General features: G+C 40.6%; 2 protein-coding genes across 52 annotated transcripts in view; one reads left to right on the top strand and one right to left on the bottom strand.

The window, feature by feature from the left end:
• The window catches only part of CAPRIN2 (caprin family member 2), a 48,200-nt gene extending 39,851 nt beyond the window's left edge, over positions 1–8,349 (bottom strand). For 27 of the 50 annotated variants that reach the window (XM_078338975.1, XM_009003686.5, XM_078338978.1 and 24 more), the window contains exons 1-3: positions 8,145–8,349; positions 6,762–6,977; positions 4,470–4,532 (exon numbers count right to left, since the gene is read on the bottom strand). In XM_078338975.1, coding sequence (XP_078195101.1) covers positions 4,470–4,532; positions 6,762–6,938 — 240 coding nt within the window. In that variant the 5' untranslated portion in view covers positions 6,939–6,977; positions 8,145–8,349. Of the gene's footprint in view, positions 1–4,469; positions 4,533–6,761; positions 6,980–8,074 lie in introns of those variants that run through there. The other 23 variants (XM_078338976.1, XM_035255905.3, XM_035255921.3 and 20 more) reach the window with 4 other exon arrangements.
• The window catches only part of LOC108593124 (uncharacterized), a 59,236-nt gene continuing 40,396 nt past the window's right edge, over positions 7,539–26,378 (top strand). Inside the window, exons 1-2 of one of the 2 annotated variants that reach the window (XM_035255927.3) lie at positions 7,539–8,885; positions 9,453–9,570. In XM_035255927.3, coding sequence (XP_035111818.1) covers positions 7,819–8,553 — 735 coding nt within the window. In that variant the 5' untranslated portion in view covers positions 7,539–7,818 and the 3' untranslated portion in view covers positions 8,554–8,885; positions 9,453–9,570. Of the gene's footprint in view, positions 8,886–9,452; positions 9,571–26,378 lie in introns of those variants that run through there. The other variant, XM_054238229.2, reaches the window with a different exon arrangement.

Below are 26,378 nucleotides of genomic sequence, written 5' to 3'. Positions count from 1 at the left end.
AAACAAATCCTATTGCTGATGTGCATAAGATTTGAGTTGTCTGGATAAAAGATCAAACAAGCCACAACATTCCCTTAAGTCAAAACCTAATGCAGGCCCAGTATGGTGGCTCACGCCTGTAATTCCAGCACTTTGGGAGGCCAAGACGGGCAGACTGCCTGAGCTCAGGAGTTGGCAACCAGCCTAGGCAACACGGTGAAACCTCATCTCTACTAAAATACAAAAAAATTAGCCAGGCAAAGTGATGTGTGCCTGTAATCCCAGCTAAGGCAGGAGGCTAAGGCAGGAGAATTGCCTGAACCTGGGAGGCAGAGGTTGCAGTGAGTCAAGATCACACCACTGCACTCCAGCCCGGGTGACAGAGCGAGACTCAACCTCAAAACAACAACAACAACAACAACCTAGACCCTAACTCTATTTTGTGAAGGCTGAGAGAGGGAGGAAGAAGCTGTAGAAGAAAGGTTGGAAGCTAGCAGAAGCTGGTTCATGAGGTTTAAGGAAAGAAGCCATTTCCATAACATAAAAGTACAAGATGTAGCAACAAGTGCTGATGTAGAAGCTGCACCAAGTTAGCCAGAAGATCTAGCTAAGATAATTGATGAAGCCGGCTACACTAAACAACAGATGCAGACGAAAAAGTCTTCTATTGGAAGAAGGTGCCATCTAGGACTTTCATAACTAGAGATGATCAGTCAATTCAGCTTCAAAGCTTCATAAGATATGTTGACTCTCTTGTTAGGGTCTAATGCCACTTAAGACTTTAAGTTAAGGCCAATACTCATTTACAATTCTGAAAATCCCAGGACTCTTAAGAATTATGCTAAATCCACTGTGTTTATAAACAAAATAACAAACACAGTGGATTTAGCATAATTCCTGGATGATAGCATGCCTTTTTATAGCAGTGTTTACTAATATTTTAAGCCCATTGTTAAGACCTATAGCTCAGGAAAAAAGATTCCTTTAAAAATATTACTGCTCAATGACAATGCACCTTGTCATCCAAGAGCTGTGATGGAGATATACAAAGAAAGCAATGTTGTTTTCATGCCTGATAACATAACATACATTCTGCAGCCCATGGATCAATGAGTCATTTTTACTTTCATGTCTTATTTAAGAAATACATTTTGATAAGGCTATAGCTGCCATAGGTAGTAATTCGTCTAATAGATCTGGACAAAGTAAATTGAAAAGTTTCTGGAAATGATTCCTCACGTTCTAGATGTCATTAAGAACATTTGCAATTCATGGGAGGATGTCAAAATGTCAGCATGAAGAGGAGTTTGGAAAAAACTGACTAACACTCATGAATGACTCTGAGGGGGTTCAGAACTTCAGTGGAGAAAATAACTGCAGATGTGGTGGAAACAGCAAGAGAACTAGAAGTAGAGCCTGAAGATATGACTAAATTACTGCAATCTCAGGATAAACCTTTAACAGACAAGGAGCTACTTCTTATGAATGAGCAAAGAAAGTGGTTTCTTGATAGAATCTACTGGTAATGATATTATAAATATTGTTGAAATGATAACAAAGCCTTTAGAATTTCACATAAACTTATAGTTGATAGAGCAGCAGCAGGGTTTGAAAGACTGACTCCAATTTTGAAAAAAGTCCTACTGTGGGTAAAATCCTATCTAACAGCATCACATATTACAGAGTCATCTTTCATGAAATAAAGAGTTCATTGATGAGGCTGATTTTACTGTTGTGTTATTTTTAAGAAATTGCCACAACTACTCAAACCTTCAGCAACCACCATCCTGATCCATCAGCAGCAATCAACACTGAGGCAAGATCCTTCTCAACCAGCAAAAAGATTACAACTCAGTAAAGGCTCAGATGATCATTAGCACTTTAGAGCAATAAAGTAATTTTTAATCAAGGTATGTACCTTCTTTTTGACAGTGCTACTGCACACTTATAATACAGGACTACAGTACAGGACAAACATGGCTTTTATATGCACTGGGAAACCAAAAAATTTGTGTGACTTGTTTTACTGCAATATTCACTTTATCATGGTGGTCTGAAACAGTACCCACAATATCTCTGAGGTATAGCTATTTTTTTTCTTCTGACTTACCTACATGTTCTAAATCTTCGACCTTATATATTGCTTGTATGAGGTGTGATTTCTCAAAAGTACCACAAACTACATGCTTAGTTACACCTAAAGACCTTACATTCATTTTATACTTAGTAAATCTGTATGTAATAAATATTTTTATAAAGCTACTACATGCTATACTCTATTCTATGCACTAGAAATACAGCAATGAACAGACAAAATCCTACTTTCATGGAACTTACATTGTAAGGGTGGGAAAGAGACAAAATTTCATACCTTGTCAAAGAAGTGCTAACTTCTATTAAGAAAAATTAAGCAAGGAAAGGAGCTAAGCAGTGTGAATGGGGAAGCAGGGGTATAGTAAGGTGAGAACGTACCTTCAAGTAACATGCTGAAGGAGGTTGGGAATTGAGCCATTTAAACATCTGGAGAAAGACCATCCTGACCAGTAGAAACATCACGTGCAAAAAACCCTGGCAGAAGAAGCATGCCTGAGATGTTTGAGGAAGCAGCAACATCAAGGTAGGAAGAATGGAGCTTGCGAGGGAAAGAAGAGCAGGAAATGGAGTAAAGATGTCAAAAGAAGTAGGGAGGATATTCTGTAGGGCTCTGTAGACACAGTAAGGACACTTTACCACAAGATGGGAACTAATCGGGACTTCTGAGTAGAGGAATAGCCACCTGACTTGCATCAGAACAGGATCACTGAAGTCACTACATTGAGAACAGACTTGGAAAGGGCAGAAATAGAAAAACCTGTGAGGATGGAGTAATTACTACTATAATAAATAATGCAGATGAAAGATGACACAGCCTGGATGAAGATGGCAGAAATGGTCAGTTTCCTGATCTACCTTAAAGGGAGAACAGAGAAGACTTGCTGATGAGCTGGATGTGAGGTATGAGGAGAAAGGAAATAAATTCTCCAAGATTTTTGGCAACTTCTTCTAGTTGATTAAGCCATCAACTGACACATCTAAGATTAGAAGAGGAGCAGGTTTTGGGGAACAGGGAAAAATTAGAAAGTGTCAAACAGGCACCTGGACAAAGAAATATTGAATTCAGAGGACTGATCTGTTGGCAATATAAACTGGGTAGTTGTCACCATATTAAGCCAGATATCAAAGTCCATACATTTATTATAGAAGCAACATGTGGTTATAAAGACAGTAATGAAATATTGAGAATGAAGTTTGCCTGGCTGGGACAATGAATAAAGCATGTCCTTACCATTTCTTAGAGAGCTACCATTGGAACTATCAATCTCCAACCTCCTTCTCCCAATGTTTCTCAACAATAAAGAGCACAACTCTAACAGGGCACTTTATTCAACAATATTTGCACACACAAAAAGTTTTATCATTTTAAGAGTTATTGAACACACCATGACTTTAAAACAAAGCCATGTTGAAATGCTACACGTCCAGCTAAGTCCTCTCCCCAGCTAAGTGAGCACACCATTCACAGAGCTCACACAATTCAACTCTGTGCCTCAGCAAAATTATAACTTACTACATCACAAAAATTCTGGGTCAGTGAAGAAGAATCACTATGGAATGGAAAAGTCCTCTTGAATGCCAGTATCTATGATGTATAACCAAAAATTTTAGTTGAAAAACAGAAAGACACCAGACCCACAAACAACATAAAATAATTTTCAAATAAATGTGTCCCTTCTTAGCCAGGAGACATGATCAAGACAAAATGGTAAACATCCACAAAGCACTGTTTTCTCTCCATATTGCAAAAACTCTCCTTCACAAATTACATAAAATTTCCAATTACAAGGTATAACATTGGCAAGTTAACCAATGGAAAAAATACAAGTAGCCTAATGTGTATAGTAAGTTTTTTTAAGACTGGATATCTATCAGATAACATGCCTCCTGGGAGGGGACATGACAATCCAGTACAGAAAACTAGGAAGACACTATGACAGAAATTAAAGTGACGCAGCCAGAGAAAACTGAGGTAAGCTACAGCAAATATTCTTTCACGTTTTAGAGCAGAAAGTTGTCAAAAGTTTAGAATATACCAGTGAATTGCTGAAAGTTAGAGTATGCCCTTCTCCTTCAGTTCATCTTGCATAAGTTTAATTAAATCTATATGTTCACTCTTAGTGACAGTCTACACTTTCACTTCTGTTTAACAATCTACACCCCCATCCATGCCATCTTCTAGTCAACAGAAAAAAAGTCAAATCCGAGATCTAACAGGTACAGACAACAAAAGCTTTTGAAACAGATTTTACCTTTGTGTGCATGCATGTGCGTGTGCGTGTGTGTGTGTGTGCGCGTGCGCGCACTATCAAGTCTCTGGTCTCACTAAGTCCATGTAGAGTTTTATTAAGAAAAGAAAACCAGTTAGTCTGACCAAGACATCATAAGCCACTTACCAACTGGTCTGGATTAAGTTGCTCTCCACTTTTCAGGCGATCCTTATAATCTTCCAGTTTGAGCTACAAAAGAGAAACTTGTATCTACTATAGTCCAATATAAAATTCAGAAGCAAATAAACTAAATGCCAGACCTTGTCTCTAGGAAAACAAAGTCCTTGAAGTAAGCTATCAATCTGCAAGACTATCACTTTACTATAAGGCATGCAGCAACTGTAGATGAGTTCCAGTCAAGGGAGTAAAAAATACACAAAATCACGAGTCTGGAATCACAAAAGTTAAATAGTAATAAAACTATTTTCTCTTAATGGACTCTATTAATACAAACTACACTACTTAACCCTTCTGGACTTACCTAGTAAATAAATCACAATAAATCACAAGTCCTCAACACATTAGCTTCTCAACAAGGGCAATTTTGTCCCCCAAAGATACATGGCTGTGTCTGGGGACATTTTTGGTTATCACAACTTGGGAGGGGGAAGAGAGGTATTCTTGTGATTAGAGGCCAGGGATGCTGCTAAACATCTTAGAATGCACAGGACAGCTCTTTACAACAAAGAATTATCCAGTACAGAATGTCAGTGGTGTAGAGGCTGAGAAGTCCTACTCTAGTCTCATGCTTAAACTATTAGTTCAGTTATCCGTTGAATTATGCGGCATTTTCCCAAGAGGAAACTCCTATTGGAAGTACAGAAACATGAATTCTTTTCTATCATTAGAGTAGGCTCATCTTGAAGTTATTTTTCATATTATATTTTATACTTGAGGAAATTATGAAAAACAAATTGCATTTATTGGCCCCATAATGACATAAACCCACTATGACATTCTTGATGTTTTTTTTTTTTTTTTCTTCGAGACAGTCTCTCACTCTGTTGCCCAGGTTGGAGTGCAGTGGCACATTCTCAGCTCACTGCAACCTGTGCCTCCCCGGTTCAAGTGATTCTCCTGCCTGAGCCTCCTGAGTAGGTGGAATTACAGGTGTCCGCTACCATGCCTGGGCTAATTTTTTTCTTGTAATTTTAGTAGAGACAGGGTTTCATCATGTTGGCCAGGCTGGTCTTGAACTCCTGACCTCAGGTGATTCAACCCACCTCTGCCTCCCAAGATGCAGGGATTACAGGCATAAGCTGCCGCACCCGGCCCCACTATGGTATTCTAAAAGCATTTTTTAGGCCCCTCCTGTATTGGCTTTAGTCTCAAAATTCTTCCCCAGAAGGTTGAAACAAAAGTACTGGTACTATCAGATAGGTATTCAAAATTAAAGAGGTACTATAGGTAAGCTAGAGAGCATAAGTATACATATAGGTAGTTCCTCCACCTGAGGGAGGCTTCCTCAATAGATCCTGCTTTGATCATTTATCCATGTGACGGGGAATTTGTGCTGACCTGGCACGCGCACCTTATCACATTTGTGATCAACTGCATGCCTTAAAAAGATAAATGGGGAGAGCTACAGGGAAGCTACTAGCAACTTGCCCTTCTTTACCGCTTTCTTAGCTTTAAAAAAGAAAAAAAAGAAAAGAAACAGTTAACCAAACTCTAAAGAGTCTGTTCTCACCCCTCCATTAAAAGCAGCTTTAAGGTTTAACTAGGTCTTGGCACAAAAAGCATTTAGAATACATAGGTCCAGACAGTCACTCAACCTCACCTGTCCAAAAGCAGAAGAGAATCATAACACAACAAAGCAACGTGCAGTCTATTTCACAAGCTACATGACTCAGGAAATGAGGAAAGATTGAGATCTTTACATCAGCATTTACTGTAGCTAGGCTGATTGTAACTCCTGGGTCTCTTTATAAGGCTGACTACAATGCTTTCACCTAGCAATCTTAATCCTCACCTAACTACACAAAAGTAAGTGGTAAAACACTTTCTAGTTCTACCATGGTTAAACCTTCCAACGACTGCAGCAGTTATACTGCAGTATCAACTGCTGCAGAAAGTCACAAGGAAAACAAGCTAAAAAATCAGCTATTAACACATCTATGAAAAGAAACATACTACATAAGGAATTAATCTGACCTAAAATAGCTAGCTCTTAAATTATTTCAACAGTAGCATGCAGAATAATTTTACTATGAAGAATATTTTTACTCAGTTGTTTTGACAAATGAAACAGAAAACGTTTAATACTTCCAACATATAGCCTTCTTGTTTAAGACAGTTAAATCCTAAGGTCAAATCTTTAGTAAAAAAACATCTATGAGCTCTGAAAGAAAAATGTCAGCTCCTTAATCTTTGTTTAAGTCACGCGCATATACAGGGCTGGAAGAAAAAAAAAGTTACCTTCTTTTTCTCGATGTTTCTAATTTTGTGTTTAAGGCATATGAGTCCATTTTCAATATAGGTCTCATATGCTTGGGAAGGAGATGCAGCAGAACTTAGAGCAGACTGCAGGGGGCTCAAGGCCCGTTGGCTTTCCCCATGCTGACTGTGGTTCACTTGGGGCTTGGCCGACTTCATATTCTCCTCTCTTTCCTCCTCTGAATGGCCTGAAGGTGACTGGTAACCAAAAGGAGATGAAGAGAGTTGCACCATTGAAACAGATGAAGCTGAAGGAGGTGGGGAAAGTTAAGTATAAAATTAGGACTAGAGGGACACAGCCAAGCAGTAACTTCCCTGGAAAGTCTAGACCACTGCCTTAAAATTCTTTTCCACAGAAGTGAGCTCAAAACCCAATAACGCTTCAGATACTAATGTACTTCCATCCTACTTTTAAAGTAATTTTTGCCACTAGCCAATAAGGATAGCCTTTACATATGCAAAATCTCCAACATAGAGGATGTTTCCAGAAATTCGATTTTCCACATAGGGAGGAAGAACAGCAATGGCTTCAGAGCTCTTCTCATGAGGGTACACCACATTCTGAGTAATTCCCATAGACACGTGATGACACCAAAATAAGCTTTCCACCCCAGGACCTAAGGCAGCCACTCAAACCTCTTTACATGATCCCTCACCACCAGCTCCAACCTCAACCCTGAACGTTTGAAAGAAAATCCCAAACTCACACCATTCTTATAGCGCTAAGTGAACCAGCAGCTTCTTGAACAAGAATACTAACTTCCCTGATTGCTCTGGGGCCTACAAGGCAATCCATCACTACTGGATATTTGCAGCCAGGTACTCTCTCAACCCGCAGACAACCCCGTTGATTCTCGGTTGTTTGGTTTAGACCAACCCATAAACGCTTACACCCAACTAGTTTAAGAGCTCATTCTAGCGAGCCCTTCCCTGCCCTAATCAGCAGCCCTTGCGCACGTAGATATCCATCCCTAGACTCCAGGCACCCAAGGTATCCCTTAGGAGCATCCCCAAAGCAAGGACAGAACAGGCCCCATGCATGCCAGCGCGCCCCGCCTCAAGTCTCCGGGAGAGCCTGCGCAAAGAGAACCTCTCCCGAGTGGCCACGCAGAGCCCCGCAGGCACCGACCCCCGCCCTTCCAACAGCCGCCCCGGGGCCGCGGAGGCGGCTTCTGCAAAGACCCTGCGGAGGCTGACCCGGAGGAAAAAGCACCGGCCGCGGCCCCCGGGAGCCCCGCCCCGCCCCGGGATGCCAAGCCGCCCCTCCACCTCTCCGCGGCGCCGGCCACCCAGACCTGCCCACCCTCGCCAGGTCGGCCGCCTCCCTCCGCCGCGCCGACCGAGGCCGCCGCAGCCCGACTTCACCTCCCCCGGCAGCCGAGGCCGCCGCTGCCGCAGCCTGGGCCCGCCTTCCAAAGACGGCGGGAGGCAGGAGCGCTGCGGAGGTGGACCGGCGCCACCCCGCACTCGCGTCTCCTCCTCCTGCCTCCTCCCTCTCCCCTCCCGGTTCTCGCCCGCGGCCTCAGTGGCGCCAGACGCTCCGTCGACTCAACCGCTCGCCCCCAGGCCCGCCCTCTGCGCCGCGCGTGGCTTTTGTAGGCCGCGCCCCGCGGCCCGCCCCGCCCCCGGCCGTCCCGGCACCGCCTTTTTCCGGTGCCGGTTCCCGGCCGCCGGTGCTCGTGGGGCGTTAGTTCCAGGCCCAGTTTGGGCTGGCGGTAGGTCGGGAGAGGGCGCGGCATCCTCGCCATTGCGCAGATTGCCGGACACCTGGTGAGGCCGAGGCGACGCCGAGCGCAGGCAGGCCGGAAACCGCCAAGCCCCACTGGACCTGCCTGATTGTGGGCGGCACCGGTGGGTTCGCGACCTTGAACAGGTGACTCAAATCGCTCCAGATGGACAGCGCGCCCTTCGCGGAACTGCCAGAGAAGCCGAGCTTGAGGCTGTCGTAGCCTCACTGGGCAGTCCTGAAAATCGCAGGGGCGCCTTTGCCTCTCATATGGAGTCTTTCATAGTAGGATGGGGGAAAAACCTCACCGTTTCCTCACAGGGGACTCAACCTGTAAGAGCTGAATGCCCAAAATCAGCATCGCCATGAAAACGGAGTAGGTGGGTGACTTTGCAACCTGCAATAGTAGGATTGGGTTTATTCAAGCTGTATTATTTGTTCATGTGAAACACATTAATTGACTGGCATGCAGAGAAAGCTGTTAAAAATCTTTTTAAAGTTGCATAAAATTAAGAGAAAAGTCTGGAAATACATAAAAGTTAAGGAAGATGTTTCCGATACCAAATGAGAAACACAGACACAAACATACTGAGCAATACCTTGCCCCAACATGTGTTTAATTATTACACCAGGTAGAGTTGTTTAGGTCCTGTCTGCCCCTGACGCTCTGATAAAAAATATTGAGACTAGCAAGAGAACAGAGAAAATTCAGAAGAATAATCAAGGAGGCAAAGGTATAGTTTTAAAAGCTTTGGTCAACTTCACACAAAATTAATTTTAACATTAGTTGATACATTTTTTGCCATCTATTATCTGTGTTCTTTTCGGTCCCTGGTGACATAATATATCTTAATGCTGCATTTTAACTTTGAATCTCAGAATCCCTTATGTGTTCTTAAGGATCAGAGAAATACTAAATTGTCCCTTTTTTCATTATTTATAACCAGAGAAAGAACAGAAGATGCTGAACATGAGGAGAGGAAGGTTATGCCTTCACCCTTGATGACACACAAAAAAAGTGGCCATAATAAAAAATGTGAAGGACACACTGTTGAATCAATTGAGTTGACACAAAGTTACAACACAGACTAAGTTGTAGCCCAAGCTAATGATGAACCTAAAAATGGTATTTTCAGTCATATTAATCATGAAATATCTGCCTTCTAATTCATCAGGCAAAAAGGAGCCCTTGGATCATATAGATTTGGCCATAAATTTTGAATTTTCTACTAAAAAAAAAGGATATTTTCCTAAATGAATAACTCTATACAGATTTACTTCTCATGGATTATAAAAATGGATCACAAAAGAATGCAAATGCAAAAATAATTAAATTTCAAGTCCAGTAAGGTACAGTCTGTGTAAGTATAGTGTGACATTTATAAGAGAACATATCACAGTAGATACCGTTGAAGCAATGTGTTCTGAACAAGTTAAAAAGATGATTCAGATAGAAGCTTTTCTGCTAGAGGAACTCTTTAAAACCATTAAGTCTGGCTTACTTTGAAAGCGCATGTTTCCAAAACTTTTGTCAGGAGTTTGGTTTATTTTACCGTCTCCTACTCCCTATTTTCTATAACACCGTGACTTGTCTTGCCAACTGTGAGGCAGTATTTGTGGAATGCCACCTCCAAGCTTAGCAAGGAATAACTATATTTGAAATATGATAAAAAAGTGTTGCTTCAGGCTGGGCGCGGTGGCTCACGCCTATAATCCCAGCACTTTGGGAGCCAAGGCGGGTGGATCACGAGAGATCGAGACCATCCTGGTCAACAAGACGAAACCCCGTCTCTACTAAAAATACAAAAATTAGCTGGGCATGGTGGTGCGCACCTGTAGTACCAGCTATTCGGGAGGCTGAGGCGGGAGAATTGCTTGAACCCAGAAGGCAGAGGTTGCGGTGAGCCAAGATCGTGCTATTGCACTCCAGTCTGGGTAACAACAGCAAAACTCCATCTCAAAAAAAAAAAGTGTTGCTTCAAATCAGTGATATAATAATACATTCATTCACTCAACAAATATTTACTGAGCACTTGCTATGTAGTAGGTGATGAGGCTATAATGGTGACTCAGACAATGTAGCTTCTGCCTTCATGGAGGTGAGTTGGAATTCAGTAAAAGCTATAGGTGTAAATGACAAAAACAACCAAATCAAAAAAATTAAAAGACGAAAATACTAAAGACTTGTATAATGAATGGTTTGATTTCTACAAAAACAGCCAGACTTTATATCCTTCGAAAATGTGAAGGTCTTAAATATGCACTATCTGACAAATGTTCAATAGCTGCGGAGATGATTATGCTGTAGTCACTTAAAACTGATATAGCTTCATATTGTTGAAACTGGGAAGATAAATCCACCAAAGTGTGTGAAACCTGGTTGCGTATGAGGAGAGATAAGAGAAATTATCTTAGACATTTTGTTTTGGGTGATAGAATTGTCACTGAGAGAGAGAAAGCGGGGGTGGGGGGAGAGAGAGAGAAAGTCATCAAGAAAAAAAGCAAGAAGGCTAAGAAAGAAAAACACAGGAAACAGTAACATTAGGTTGTTAAAAATATAGTACTTTTTGCTGGGCATGGTGGCTTATGCCTGTAATCCAAGCAATTTGGGAGGCCAAAGTGGGCAGATCACCCGAGGTCAGGAGCTCAAGACCAGCCTGGCCAATATGGCAAAACCCTGTCTCTACTAAAAATGCAAAAATCATCCAGGCATGGTGGTATGCCCCTGTAATCCCAGCTACTCAGAAGCGGAGACAGAATCACTTGAACCTAGGAGGTGAAGTTTCCAGGGAACCAAGATTGTGCCACTGCACTCCAGCCTGGATGATAAGAACGAAATTTTATCTCAAAAAAAAAAAAAAATATATATATATATATATATATGGTACTTTCACATACTTGCTAATTCATAGGGTGTCTATTCAAATATTTGAGAAGAGAAACTTTATATGAAAGTAAAGAACTAAAGTACAATAAAAAAATAAAATATTGTTTAAAAAAAAGGAAGCAAAGAACTGAGAAATACAGATCTCAGGTAGGAAAAAAACTTGCCATAATAGTTTATTTTTAGAGAAATATCTAGTTTGTAAGGTTAATATTTTGGTAGGCTTATTTTTTCATAAAATCATAATTATACATTCCTATTGGTTTTGTTGATACTGTTTTTCTGATATTGAAATTAATGCATTAATAGTGCTATACCATTAAGTCCCTTTGAAATAAAAGTTCTTTAGAGGAGGAATAATCAGTGTAGAACTTGTGAATGTGTGTCATTAAATCCATAATATCAAGCCCATAAAAATATTATTTCTGTCCAACTTTGAAGTATTGTTAAAGTGTGAACAGCATGGGCTTTGGAGCCAGACACACATGGATTGGATTCTTCTTCCTGCCCTTTCCTAGCTGAATGATCTTGAGCAAGCTACTAAAATTCTCTGGGCTTCAGTTTTTTCAGCTGTAAAACAGCTGATAATAAAACAGACGTGGCTGGGTGTGGTGGCTCACGTCTGTAATCCTAGCACTTTGGGAGGCCAAGGTGGGTGGATCATGAGGTTAGGAGTTCAAGACCAGCCTGGCCAACCTGGAGAAACTGCATCTCTACTAAAAATACAAAAATTAGGCCGGGCGCGGTGGCTCACACCTGTAATCCCAGCATTTTGGGAGGCCGAGGCCGGTGGATCACAAGGTCAAGAGATCGAGACCATCCTGGTCAACATGGTGAAACCCCGTCTCTACTAAAAATACAAAAAATTAGCTGGGCATGGTGGCGCATGCCTGTAATCCCAGCTACTCAGGAGGCTGAGGCAGGAGAATTGCCTGAACCCAGGAGGCAGAGGTTGCGGTGAGCCGAGATCACGCCATTGCACTCCAGCCTGGGCAACAAGAGCGAAACTCCGTCTCGAAAAAAAAAAAAAATACAAAAATTAGCCACATGTAATTCCAGCTACTCAGGAGCTGAGGCAGGAGAATTGCCTGGAACTCTGGGAGGTGGAGGTTTCAGTGACCAGAGATCAGGCCACTGCACTCCAGTCTGAGCAACAGAGCAAGATGCCATCTCAAAAACAAAACAAAACAACAACAAAAAAAAACAGATGCAATATTACTTATTAACAGCATTGGTAAGGATTTCATTTCTGTAAAAGCATGTGTCTGGAGAATAGGCCATGAAAACGTTTCCTCCACTGAGAAATCTGTATTTGCTTCTTTTGCCATAATACGAAGCCCAGCATTTCTCCTAGTAGCTGAGGAGAACTAGAGAACTGTGGAATTTATGGCTAAGGAATCCCACCCCTTTTATTTGAAAGATAAGATATATAAAGCTTCTGGACATTTGTGAGTTTTCCAAGGACCTAAAAAATCTAGGTCTCCTGTCCTCTAGTGCAACGTGCACTCCAGGCTCCTTCATCCGTTTCCCTTGCTACTTCCATGGAGTAAATAACGTACAGAAATAGACAATTACACTTGAAGAATCGAAACCAAAAAGAATAAGTAATTGAGTGTTACAGTGTCTTCAACAGAATTCACTCAGGAAGACATTTTAAAATAATCACATCTTTTGATCAAGTAGCCTTTATTTTAGTATCTCCCCTATCAAAATAATCAGAGATGCAAACAATCATTTATTTATGAAAATGCTAGGCGCCACATTTTTTTAAGTGGTGGGAAATTGTAAACAACAACCTAGACATTCAAAAACAGAGAAATGGCTAAATAATATGACTCTAAGCCATGAATTTTAATTCAGGTAATACAAATCATCTTTTCAAAGAATATTCAATGACATGATATTATATGAAGTGAAAAAAGAGTGGGACAAAAGCATGCTATAAAACATTTATTAAGATGGTGATTTTATAAAATATTTCATTTTAAATATCCATGGAAAAGGCTGAAAGATGTTTTCCTCTTTGTTTTTATAACATTTTTATTTTTTATATAAAACTGAAAAAAGTATTTTCCCAAAAACATGAAAATTGCCCCCTCCATTGATTACCATTATTTTTTAAAATATATATATTTTATTTCACTTTAGGTTCTGGGGTACATGTGTAGAACATGCAGGATTGTCACATAGATACATACATGGCCCTGTGGTTTGCTGTTTCCATCCCCCGTCACCTATATCTGTCATTTCTCCCCATGTTGTCCCTCCCCAACCTCCCTACCCCCACCACTGTCCCTCCCTTATACCCCCCAAAGACCCCAGTGTGTGATTTGTCCCTCCCTGTGCCCATGTGTTCTCACTGTTCAACACCCACCTATGAGTGAGAACATGCGGTGTTTGATTTTCTGTTCTTGTGTCAGTTTGCTGAGAATAATGGTTACCAGATTCATCCGTGTCCCTACAAAGGACACAAACTCATTGTTTTTTATGGCTGCATAGTATTCCATGGTGTATATGTGCCACATTTTCCTTGTCCAGTCTATTGTTGATGGGCATTTGGGTTGGTTCCAGGTCTTTGCTATTGTAAACAGTGCCGCAATGAACATACCTGTGCATGTATCTTTATAATAGAACAATTTATAATCCTTTGGATATATACCCAGTAATGGGATTGCTGGGTCAAATGGGATTTCTATTTCGAGCTCCTTGAGGAATTGTCACACTGTCTTCTACAAAGGTTGAACTAATTTACTCTCAAAGCTAATCCAAAGTTAAAATTTATTTTAATAAAAAGATGCTTACTGTATTTTAAGTCAAAATAGCAGAATTGCAAAATGTTTAGTACCTTCCCATTTTTGTAAAACATTATATAGTTATTTAATTGGAAATAAGTCTAGAAGAATATAAGCAAAAAGTTAGTAATGGTAATCTATCAAAGGGCTAATATCCAGAATCTACAAAGAACTAAAACAGATTTACAAGAAAAAAAAACCCATTCAAAAGTGGGCAAAGGATATGAAAAGACACTTTTCAAAAGAAAACATTTATGCAGCCAACAAACATATGAAAAAATGCTCATCATCACTGGTCATTAGAGAAATGCCAATCAACTAGTATTGAGATACCAGTTAGAATGGCGATCATTAAAAAATCTGGAGACAACAGATGCTGCAGAGGATGTGGTGGTTCTTCAAACAGCTAAATATACTGTTATCATATGACCTACCAGTTCCATTCCTAGGTATACTCCCAAGAGAAATGAAAACACATATCCACACAAAAACTTGAACACAAATTTTCATAGCAGTATTATTCAAATCACTAAAAAGTAGAAACAACCCAAATGTCCATCTACTGATAAATGCTTAAATAAAATACGGTATATCTGTACAACTGAATATTATTCAGCCATTAAGAGGAATGAAGTACTGATACAGCATGTATGAAATTAGAAACATTATGCTAAACAATGCCAGGCACAGTGGCTCACATCTGTAATCCCAGCACTTTGGGAGGCCAAGGCAGGTAGATCAGTTGAGGTCAGGACTTAGAGACCAGCCTGGCCAACATGGTGAAACCCCATCTATACTAAAATACAAAAATTAGCCAGGCATGCTGGTGGGTGCCTGTAATCCCACCTATGGAAGAGCCTGAGGCAGGATAATCACTTGAACCTGGGAAGTGGAGGTTGCAGTGAGCCAGGATTGTGCCACTGCTCTCCAGCTTGGGTGACAGTGAGACTCCATCTCAAAAAAAAAATAATCACCACCAAAAAACAAAACAAAAAAAACCATTATACTAAGTGAAAGAAGCCAGACATAAAAAGCCACATACCATATTATTTCATTTATATGAAATGTCCAGAATAGGCGATCTATACGGACAGAGCAGAGAGAAGTGGTTGCCTGGGACTTGGAGGAGTGTTGTGGGAAAATGAAGAGTGACTGCTAATGCCTGCGGGGTTTTGTTGTAGGGTGATGAAAATGTTCTAAAGCTGATATAATGATCACACAATTCTATGAGTATACTAAAAACCATTAAATTGTATACTTTAAGTGGGTGAGTTGTATGGTGTTATAGGTTGATTTGGGTCCACTAAAAAGATATGTTAAAGGCCTACCCTCTGTACCTTGAATGTCACCTTATTTGGAAATGGGAAATTTACAGATGTGTTCAAGTTAAGATGAGGCCAAACTGGATTAGGATGGCACCTAAATCCAAGAACTGGAGAGAGATTTGAAGACACGGAGGAGACACAGGGAAGAATGCCATGTGATAACAGAGACAGTGAAGCAATGAAGTTATAAGCCAGAGAACACCAAGGACTTCTGACAACCACCAGAATATAGAAAGGAGGGAAAGCATTCTTCCCCAGAGCCTTCAGGAGCATGCCATTGCTGACATCTTGGTTTTGGATGTCTAATCTCCAGCACTGTGAGAAAATAAGTATTTTTAATAAAATAAAACAATATTCTGTAAATTCTGTAAATGTAAAATAAAACAAAATTCTGTAAATATTTAATAAAACAATATTCAGTAAGACAAATTCTGTTTTGTCTTTCTTTTTTTTTGAGATGGGGTTTCGCTCTTCCTACCCAGGCTGGAGTACAATGGCACGATCTCAGCTCACCGCAACCTCTGCCTCCTGGGTTTAAGTGATTCTCCTGCCTCAGCTTCCCAAGTAGCTGGGACTACAGGCGTGCGCCACCATGCCCAGCTAATTTTTGTATTTTTAGTAGAGACAGGGTTTCACCATGTTGACCAGGATGGGCTCGATCTCTTGACCTCGTGATCCACCCGCCTCAGCCTCCCAAAGTGCTGGGATTATAGGCATGAGCCACTGCGCCTGGCCCAATTCTGTGGTTTTAATCCTCCCAGTTTGTGGGAATTTGTAGCCCTATAAAACTAATATATATGGTATAATATGGTATGTGAATTACATCCTAATAAAGCTGTTTTTTAAGAGCTTTGGGTTTTTGTCTTAAGTGGAAATGTGTATACTCTCTTGGTAGGGAGCATTGGAAGCCTAGCCTAGAAGGCAAAAGGCAAAAAGGGAGTCTCTATTCATGCAGATTTCTGGGGGGCACACCATTATGTTTTATACATATTCAACTGTCTTTGCTGCCTGGAAGTATAAATCAGTTGTTCCCATTTCCCCTCTGAAAAGGTCTTTTATTCTTTCTCATCTCAGGAACCCTTCTCTTACCTGTATTTAATTTTGTCACTGAGTCACAGACAGCACAGTCTTGCAGATGTGATCAAGATGAGACCATCTTTTTTATTCTTCATTTATTTTCTTGGTTTATTCCAGATTCTCAGATTCCTGCCACAGATTCTGACACAGATTTCCAGGGAAGAGACTGGACTAGAAGACAGTATTAAACACTTTGCCTTTTTCCACACACAAAATTTTCCCCCAAATAATATTCATGATACCATTCAAGGATAATTTTTATTACATCTCCCAAGAGGAAGGGCACACTGAACCACACCACACAGGACCACATGGGAAGCATCAGGCTTTGGTCAGAGGCAGAAGCAGGAGTGAGGGGAAGGCACAGGCCAGAGCCTTTATTATTGGAATTCTGCAGCAAATGCAAGACAGAGCAGGGGAAACAGTTTAGGATTGGCTAGTTTGAATAATTCCAATAGGCATTGGGCTATAGGGGTGGTATCTAGTTGCCTGGTATCTGGCCCTGTGATGATTTAGGGCAGGGCAAACAGTGGCTTGTATGTGAGTTAGATAAGAAGGTGTGTAGAGCCACAGCCTTGGATCAAGTGGTCTGCACATGAGTTCCCAGCAAGCCGACTTACAGGACAGAGGTAAATACGGTTTACCATATTTACTTATGGTTTGGCCCTGTGATTAGTGGATACTAAACAGACATATAGAATCTAAGAAAATGCAGTCAAAGCAGAGCCCGATACCATTTACCTTCAGACTGAGTCCCTTACCTACTCAAGTACATTGGCTGACAAGTTAACAGCTGAAAATACTATTCGCTGATTGGTGCTTTGGCCCTGGAAACTAAATTTTGATTCCTTTTCTATCCAGTCATTCTCTCTCCCTTTAGGCTCCCTGAAACTGCATCCCACCCAACTGCCTGTCCTTCCCACATGTCTGATCATATATTCGGTGAAAAATTAAAACAAAATTTAGCAGCTCCCAACTGCTCCCAAGATAAAATGTTTTTTGTAAATTATTTACATTTATTTTTAAGTAAGTGATGGAATACAGTTGCTATATGGAAGGAAAAGTATCCCCTCACTCTTATCCTCAGTTCCCTTCCTCCAAGTTAACAAGTGGTAACTATCTTTGGTGGGTCTTCCATAGATTTTATGCACATATAACAAATACATACAATCTCCCACCACCATTACCATTTTCTTATCCAAATGTTCACATACAAACACTGCTGCACCTTGCTTTTTTCTTCTAACAGTATATCTTTGCAATCAACCTATATTGTTATACAAGAAGCTTCCTCATTCTTTCAAACAAGCATAGTATTGCATTTAAATGTATCATAAATTACTTAATGGGCACAATGTAAGTTATTCGGGGGATGAATACCCTGAAAGCCCTGACTTGATCTCTAGTCAATCTATGCATGCAACAAAATTGTACTTGGAGCTCATAAATTTATACAAAAAAAATAAAGTTACCATAATTTAACCAGTCCTCTAGCGAAAAATGTTAAGGAGATTTCCAACTTTTTGCCTTACAAACGATGCAATTAATAAGCTTATTCACATATCACTTTGCACATTTATGAATATATCTGTAGGAGAAAACCTTCAAAGCAGTATTACTGGTCAATTATGCTTTTGATAGGTGTTTCAAAATTTATTTTTATAGACGTAGCCACATATAAACTCCCATCAGCAACATATGCAACCTGTTTATCCTCCCCATCATTAACACAGCATGTGCAGCATTTGCCGCTGGTGCCCAGCTCACATTCCTCAGATTCACAAGTCTCAGTGTGTTTCTGAGACTTCAGACTGTCAATATCTGTGCAGTCTCTGTGCCTAAGAATCCCATCTCTGTGCCTGAGAGTCCCATCTCCAACTGAACAAGGCATCTTATGGGATTACAGGAAGGTCAGAAGCACAGAAAAGGAACACCACTACCCTCAACCCTCCGCCACACACAAAAGGCACAAAGAGCAGCATTTAACCCTGACTTCAGCTCCATCATCTCTCTAGTGGGCTAATTCTCAGGTTTGTATGTTACATTACCTCCTAGGGTTTTTCCACAGGGTAGCTGGTAAATACTGTACCTTCACTGGCTCCCTTATCTTTCCTATGGCACTTCCCTACTTCTCTCTCCAGTATCCCCTCCCAGCTGCCTAATTTGAATTGCCATCCTAGGATTATTTTTGTTTGTAATTAGTATCAGGCAAAAGTAGGGGTCAGAAACGTTTACCTTCCAAAGCTAATTGAGCCCCCTCTTGTTATTTGATCTGAATATTCCTACATCTGTTTCATCTTCATCATAATGTTGAAATTTTTCAGGCTAGTGAAAACTAATCTCTTTAAAACCATGCAACATTAATTAAAGCCTTAAAGCAGATGTCTGTGCCAGAAAAAAAAAAAAAAAACAGCACATCACTTAGTTTTAAAATAAGAGTACTTCCCTGAATCTCAGCAGGAATCTTCAGCGCATGCATATTCTTCATGTAGGTTGGCACTGAAATTATCTTGGGGCCATGGAGAAGAAGGAAAAACAACATGTTGATTTTCAGAGGAAATTTTAAAAGATGTACACTTTTAAAGGCGTCATAATTTGTTTTCAAAATACCTAACAACTAATAAGTAAAATAACATGGTGGGGGAATAAATGGAACTTCACTTAAATGTTAAATGTTTCACTATTGAGGCAAAGTTTTTTTAATAGGAAAGAGAAAACCACTAGCTAATAAATCAGCTTCTTAGAGCTTTAGTTTTATTTCCTCTGAAATGAGATTATAATTCACAGGAGTGTTTTGATGATTAAATGAGCTAATAGATGTAAAGTACCTAGCACATTGCCTGTCATATAATACTCAGTAATTGGTCATTATTCTTACAGAAACAGTTTCTACTCATGTGCCATTATCTATTCTAAAAGTAGCCAGGGGAGAATACATCCCACGAAAGGACGGCCTAGGGAAAGGAAGTAGCGCACTGCATAAAGGATTCATAAGACAAAAACTCCACGTCTCAGGACAGTGCACATCAAGAAGACAGTATAGTCTCTTTTGCCATGCTTTGCATTGGGTGGGCTACCCAGACTTCTCTAAATGTGTACAGTGAGGCATCACAGGAGATACTACATAGAGGGGCAGACTGGCTTATTGCCAATGCTGGAGTAGGCATCTTTTCTCTAAGATAATTGTTTTTTCTACCACTCCCTGACACTATCACTGTTAATGTTGCCAATTCTAAAAATATTATTTAGAGTTGCAGCAACAATACCTCTTCTTCAGAGCAGCCTGTGCAATGGGTATTTGTTTAAAGCAAAATTTGAAGGTAAGAGGTAGAGAGTTAGTTGATATAGAGAGAAGGTACTGGATCTATCATGGCATCTATAATGGCATAGTAGAAAGAGAACTGGACTAAGAACCAGGCAGGCAGAGTTCTAATTCTAGCTCTTCCAATGATAGTTTGTGAAGTTGGGCAAACTATTGCTTCCCTGCTGGCCCCACTAAAATTTCTCTTAGACACTGAAGCAGAGGGATAGTTAAGAATTTAAAATACAATATAATCTCCTGCTCACGTCTCCTAATGATTCTCTACCTCACTTGGAAAAAACAAATTTATACTACAGTACTTAAGATGGTGTGGTGTTCATGATATAAATCCTCCCCAACCTCCGTCTCTCCTCATTGTGGCTGACAGCCTCTAATGTGGTTCCCATGATCCCCACCTTCAGGTATCCATGCCTGTGTAATTCCCTCCCCTTGAGTGAGCAGGACCTGGACGTGTTTTTAATGAATAGAATACAGCTAGGATGATGGGCCATTACCTCTGTGATAACCTTACACAAGACCGTAACCTCTCTTGCTAGGAAACTCTCCCATGCTGGTATTGAGGAAGCAAGCAGCCATGATGGGAAGGCCCCCACAGCAAGGAACTGAGGGCAGCTTCCAGACAACAGCCAGCAAAAGGTTGAGGCCCTCCAGCCAAGAGCCTGCAAAAATTTGAATTCTGCCAACAACTAATTGAGCTTGGAAGCAGATTCACAGATGAGCCTCCCATGGGAACCCTTCCTTGGCCAGTACCCTGATTGCAGCTTTGCGGAGGACCCAGCTAAACTGTGCCAGGTTGCTACATTTGTGGTAATATTGTTACATAACAATAGATAACCAATACACTTCTCTTCCACTGCACTCCTTCTCATCCCTGCACTGGACCTGCTTGCTGCTCTCCCCACATGTCAAGGCTCTTCCCTCCTCAGGGCCATGTCCTCTCCCTAGGAGGCTTTTAACCCAGCTCTTTACCTAGCTGACCTTTTCTTGTCATTCAAGATCTTAGCTCTAATGTTTATCCTCATCTAACTCATCTAAATCGGCATTCTGACACTAGTACACCACAGTGTTTTCATTCTCTGCGTAGGACTTTTTACTACCTATAAAAACGGCCTTTATTCTGTTTCTTCACGCCGGAAAGTGAGCTATTTGAGAGCAAGAAACTTGTCTATCTTGTTTCCCACTATATGCCTAGAAACTAAAATAGTGCTTGGTACTATAGTAACATTCAGTAAATACTTATTAATTATCATTGAATGAATATTCGGCAGTATTTAAGCTCCTTCCCGAGCTCAAATAGTCTCAGGTCAAATATGTCCCAAGGGTACATATGCAAAGATTTGCATTTAACAATATTTGTGTTACAGTTAACAGAAGATAATCTGAGTGTCCATCACTGGAAGAGTAGATTAGAAATAGAGCAGATTTGCACCTTACAACATGGTTGAACTTAAAGCGTAATGCCCAAGACTAAGATGTATATGATGCACATTTTTTGTAAACAAAAATACACATGCATATGAAGATACCTGTTTTGTAAGAACTATATACACAAACAAGCAATTTCCTTCCTCTCCTATATTGGCCTATAGGAGAGGAAGGAAATGGAAGTAGGAAATGAGGTTAATAGGGAATAAATAAAACAAGAGAAGGAACTTGCTCAGACTAATGATGATAATGTGCTAGGAATTGAGCTGTGTGATTAATTCAATCTTTTTCATCAGAGAGCCAAAATTAAGGCAAAGCAACATTATGTGACTCAGAGATCATAGGTGATAGCCAAAGGTATCACCAGCTTAAATATAAAAAATGTTGGATTAGATACTGGAAGGTGACCTACACTAGGAGTCTCACATCATTCTTCCCTCCTACCCTTCCCTCACTCTCTTATGGAACCCAGGGTCTGGGTGCTTCCAAATTTTCTCTCAGTTTAGTTCCTACCCATCTTAGGTTTTCATCATGATTAGTCTTAAGTTTAATTTTCTTGGCACTGCTGCTTCACAGCTATTGCCATGCTCTTGGAGTAGGATGTACACAATGTACGGTTATCTCTCTGTTTGTGATGTTAGACCTATTAATGACCAGTGCCACCATTCTTTATGTTAATGCCTCTCTGGTCATTTTGCTTAGCTAGGGCTAATTTTCTAGTACATTCCTCAGGAAGAGTTCAGGGGAGCAATATTCCCTGAGATCCTAAATGTCCATAACAATTTATCTGTAGGCCTTATGATGAAAGTCAACTAAGCACAATATATAAATTCTTGGTTCACATTCTCGTTGCTAACACATATCTTTCAGATTTTTATGTTACATCTTTACCTCTCTACACTGGAATGTTCTTCCCACTCGTCACCTGTCAAACTGTTCATCCACCTCTACCTCGTTGTGGCTTTCTACTCTATGAAACCTTTCCTGTCTCCTCCTGACAGAGTTAACTTCTACTTTGAAAAGTCTTCTTCCCCCGCCCCCCGCCCCCCAGACGGAGTTTCGCTCTTGTTACCCAGGCTGGAGTGCAATGGCGCGATGTCGGCTCACTGCAACCTCCGCCTCCTGGGTTCAGGCAATTCTCCTGCCTCAGCCTCCTGAGTAGCTGGGATTACAGGCACGCGCCACCGTGCCCAGCTAATTTTTTTGTATTTTTAGTAGAGACGGGGTTTCACCATGTTGACCAGGATGGTCTCGGTATTTTGACCTCGTGATCCACCCGCCTCAGCCTCCCAAAGTGCTGGGATTACAGGCGTGAGCCACCGCGCCCAGCGAAAAGTCTTCTTATGCAGCTTTACATTTTCTCTATTATGTCACTTAATACATCTTATATAGCTACAACTTGTTGAGGACTTACCACGTGCCAAGCACAGCTGAGCCATGCAATGGACCAAATATATGTAGTGTACTATAATTATGTTATGTTTCTTATACATCTTTGTTTTTGCTCTGGAATTGAAAAATGGCTGATGTTTTCGTTTGCCTGGTTTTCTAGGCAAACAAAATCTCATCTAATCTTCTTGTTTTCTAAGCAAACAAAATAAATATATTAGTGTCACTTTTTTCTCTGGAGACAAATTTAATTTTCAATCACTCTATCATCCCTAAACTCTAGCCCAGCTGTCTATATCTCAATACGTTTAAGTTCTTCGGGTATGGTAGGAATTTCATTTCCCTGGAGCTACCTCTCCCAGAGCATTCTAACTGGCACCAGTCTGGACCACTGGCTCTCTAGTGCTGTTGCCCAGCTGTTGTCTGAGATCTACCTTAACCCTGATCCTGGGGGTTCCCTTTGTCTCTTTTTTTGTAATAAATTCCCACTTTCTGGATCTTAAGTTAATCCCTTTAGTTTCTTTTTTGTAGCTTTCTGACAAAAGGAAGATTGGGGTGAACTATTAGAGATTAAAACTTGTCCTATCCTCATATCTGATTTGTTTATAATTCCAAGTTGGAAATCATTTTTCTCTGAGAATTTTAAAGACATTGTTCTATCATCTCACAGTTTCCAGTGTCACTTTTGAGTAGCCAATGCCATTATGATTCTAAATCCTTGGGAAGCTTTTATGATCCTCTTTTTGTCCCGAGGATTCTGAAATTTCAAGATGAGGTGTCTTGGTATACCAGTGGGTCCTATCAATCAGAAATTTAATTCTGAGAATTTTAAAAATATTATTTATCTGATAACTTCCCACCCTCTATTTATTTCACTCTCTCTTGCTCTTCTCCTCTCTCTGTCTCTCTGTCTCTCTCTCTCTCTCTGTTTCTCTCTCTCTCTCTCCCTCCATATATATATATATATATTCTGTTATTCAGATTTTGTATCTCCTGAGCTGATTGCTGATTTTCTAATTTTCTTATATTTACCCTCCTGTTTACCATCTTTTTATCTTTTATTCTACTTTCTGACAGATATTTCCTCATCATTAATTTACAATCTTACATTTTTAAAAAAGTTTTTCAGATAGCCATTTTTATATTTCTTAAAGTGCAATTATGAAAATACCAAATGCCAGCACCTAGTACAATGCCTGACATATGGAAATAGGTGCTGAGTGCATGAATTTTAAAAAAACAAATGAACTTCAATCCCCAGTCTGCCAGACTCTTAAGTTTAGAGGTCAAAACACCTGGCAACAGGCTTCATAAATTTTCCATTGCCTTCTTGTGCTTAGAAATAATTACCACTAATTCAGTTTTAAAAGTTCTTTTAAGTAATATAACATGCTTTTTTATGTTGTTTACATAGACTCATTTTTCCTAAACCAATAAATAAATAAGTAGCATTTACTCACGTAGCCTTACATATATGCTAAAATTAAACAGAAAACGACACCTATTCTGCTCTAAATGGCCAAATAGCAAGTGAAAAATAATGTAGCAAGAACTACATGCCCATTTGCATACACCAAATCCTTTAACCCTCACAACACACTATAAACTAGTGGCTGCTGTCGTCCCCATTTTACAGAAAAGGAAATTAACTGGAGGCGATGGCATGCACCTGTGATCTCAGCTACTCAGGAGACTAAGGCAGGAGGTTTACTCGACCCCAAGAGTTTGAGACCAGCCAGGGTAACATAGCAAGACCCAGTCTTGGGGGGAGCAGGGGAAGGAAATTCAAACACAGAGAAGCTGGATTTAATATTTTTCAATTTTTTTCCTTCTATCAATTTTTTATCATTGATAAAAGAAAATAAAATTTTTTATCATTTCAAGAGAAAATAAAAGTCTTTTTATCCTCTGCATATGCCTTTAGAAAAAAAGAGAGAGAGAGAGAAACAGGGTCTCACTAGATTGCCAGGCTGAACTCACACTCCTGGCTCAAGCAAGCCTCCCAAGTAGCTGGGACTACAAGTACATAACACTGAACCTGGCTTGCTGACATATGGCTTTTAAAAAACATCTCGTTTTTCTTCATGAATGGAATAGCTCCTTTTTTTTTTTTTTGAGATGGAGTTTCGCTCTTGTTACCCAGGCTGGAGTGCAATGGCACGATCTTGGCTCACCGCAACCTCCGCCTTCTGGGTTCAAGCAATTTTCCTGCCTCAGCCTCCCGAGTAGCTGGGACTACAGGCGTGCGCCACCATGCCCAGCTAATTTTTGTATTTTTAGTAGAGACGGGGTTTCACCTTGTTGACCAGGATGGTCTCGATCTCTTGACCTCGTGATCCACCCGCCTCAGCCTCCCAAAGTGCTGGGATTATAGGCATGAGCCACCGCGCCCAGCCCGCAATGGCTCCTTTTATATCTCCGAGACCATAACTTGTAGGTCTTAACTTTTCTGAGTCCTCTGTTGCCTCAGTTTCCTCCAAATTCTTTTATATTTGTTTTATCTCTTCATGCTGGAAACTTTCCTCAAATGTCTGGTGATTCTTACCTATTTATGTATACCTAAGAATGAGGCACTAAAACCTAATAACAAAACCTTTACAGAGAAGTGCAATGTATTAAATTATAGACTTACTGCAGAATGATTGGGTAGAGCCCCAGCTATTCCCTAGGGGAAACTTCCGTAATGTGTCAGCATCTCTAGGTCTTTTTTCTAGGGGTGGCCATTTTCCCAGGAGAAATTCTCCTTCCAGTTCCATACTTGTGTAGGCATTGTAGATGCCAGCATTCTAAGAGCCATGTTAAGGAAGGAGGCTTTAGAGTCTTACTTTGAGATACATCAGTTTCCACTTATTTCCCCTACCTTCTGCATAGCCTCCTGCCTTTCACCTATGCCTGAGTTTTGAGTTCCTCAATTCAATACCTTTTCATTTTCTGCTGGGCTGGGTTACTTGTCTGCCTATGGTATGGAAAAGGATGTAAGGGCCTAACTGCTTCATTCACAGATATTCAATCTATCTTTCTGTTTTCAGGCTCACTTCTCTCCCCTACCTTCAGAGATGACTAATACCACCTATTCCTGAGATTTTCCAGGGTTTTTCTTTTCTTTTCTTTTCTTTTCTTTTGAGACGGAGTTTCGCTCTTGTTACCCAGGCTGGAGTGCAATGGCGCGATCTCGGCTCACCGCAACCTCCGCCTCCTGGGTTCAGGCAATTCTCCTGCCTCAGCCTCCTGAGTAGCTGGGATTACAGGCACGCACCACCATGTCCAGCTAATTTTTGTATTTTTAGTAGAGACGGGGTTTCACCTTGTTGACCAGGATAGTCTCGATCTCTTGACCTTGTGATCCACCCGCCTCAGCCTCCCAAAGTGCTGGGATTATAGGTGTGAACCATCGTGCCCGGCCTTTTCCAGGGTTTTAAGGCAGGATTTTTCTTTTTGGCTTCCCTCTCTGCAGGCAGTATCATTTCAGCTTTCTCTGGTCTGCTAGATCAGTTAGCAATTGCAAACTGATTTGGGGGCTTCCAAAATTTAATTAGCATCTCTCAACTGTTCTTCTACCTCCTTCTGTCTCTCTTCATGTTTTTTCTCTTAGATTTATGCCTTTTAAAATCCCTTTAGTGTCATCTAGGTGAAAATTCAGGAAGAAACAGAAAGAAATG

Source organism: Callithrix jacchus, chromosome 9 (genome assembly GCF_049354715.1).
Source record: "Callithrix jacchus isolate 240 chromosome 9, calJac240_pri, whole genome shotgun sequence".
In the NCBI taxonomy this organism is placed as follows: domain Eukaryota; kingdom Metazoa; phylum Chordata; class Mammalia; order Primates; family Cebidae; genus Callithrix; species Callithrix jacchus.
This window is presented reverse-complemented; position numbering and strand designations above follow the sequence as displayed.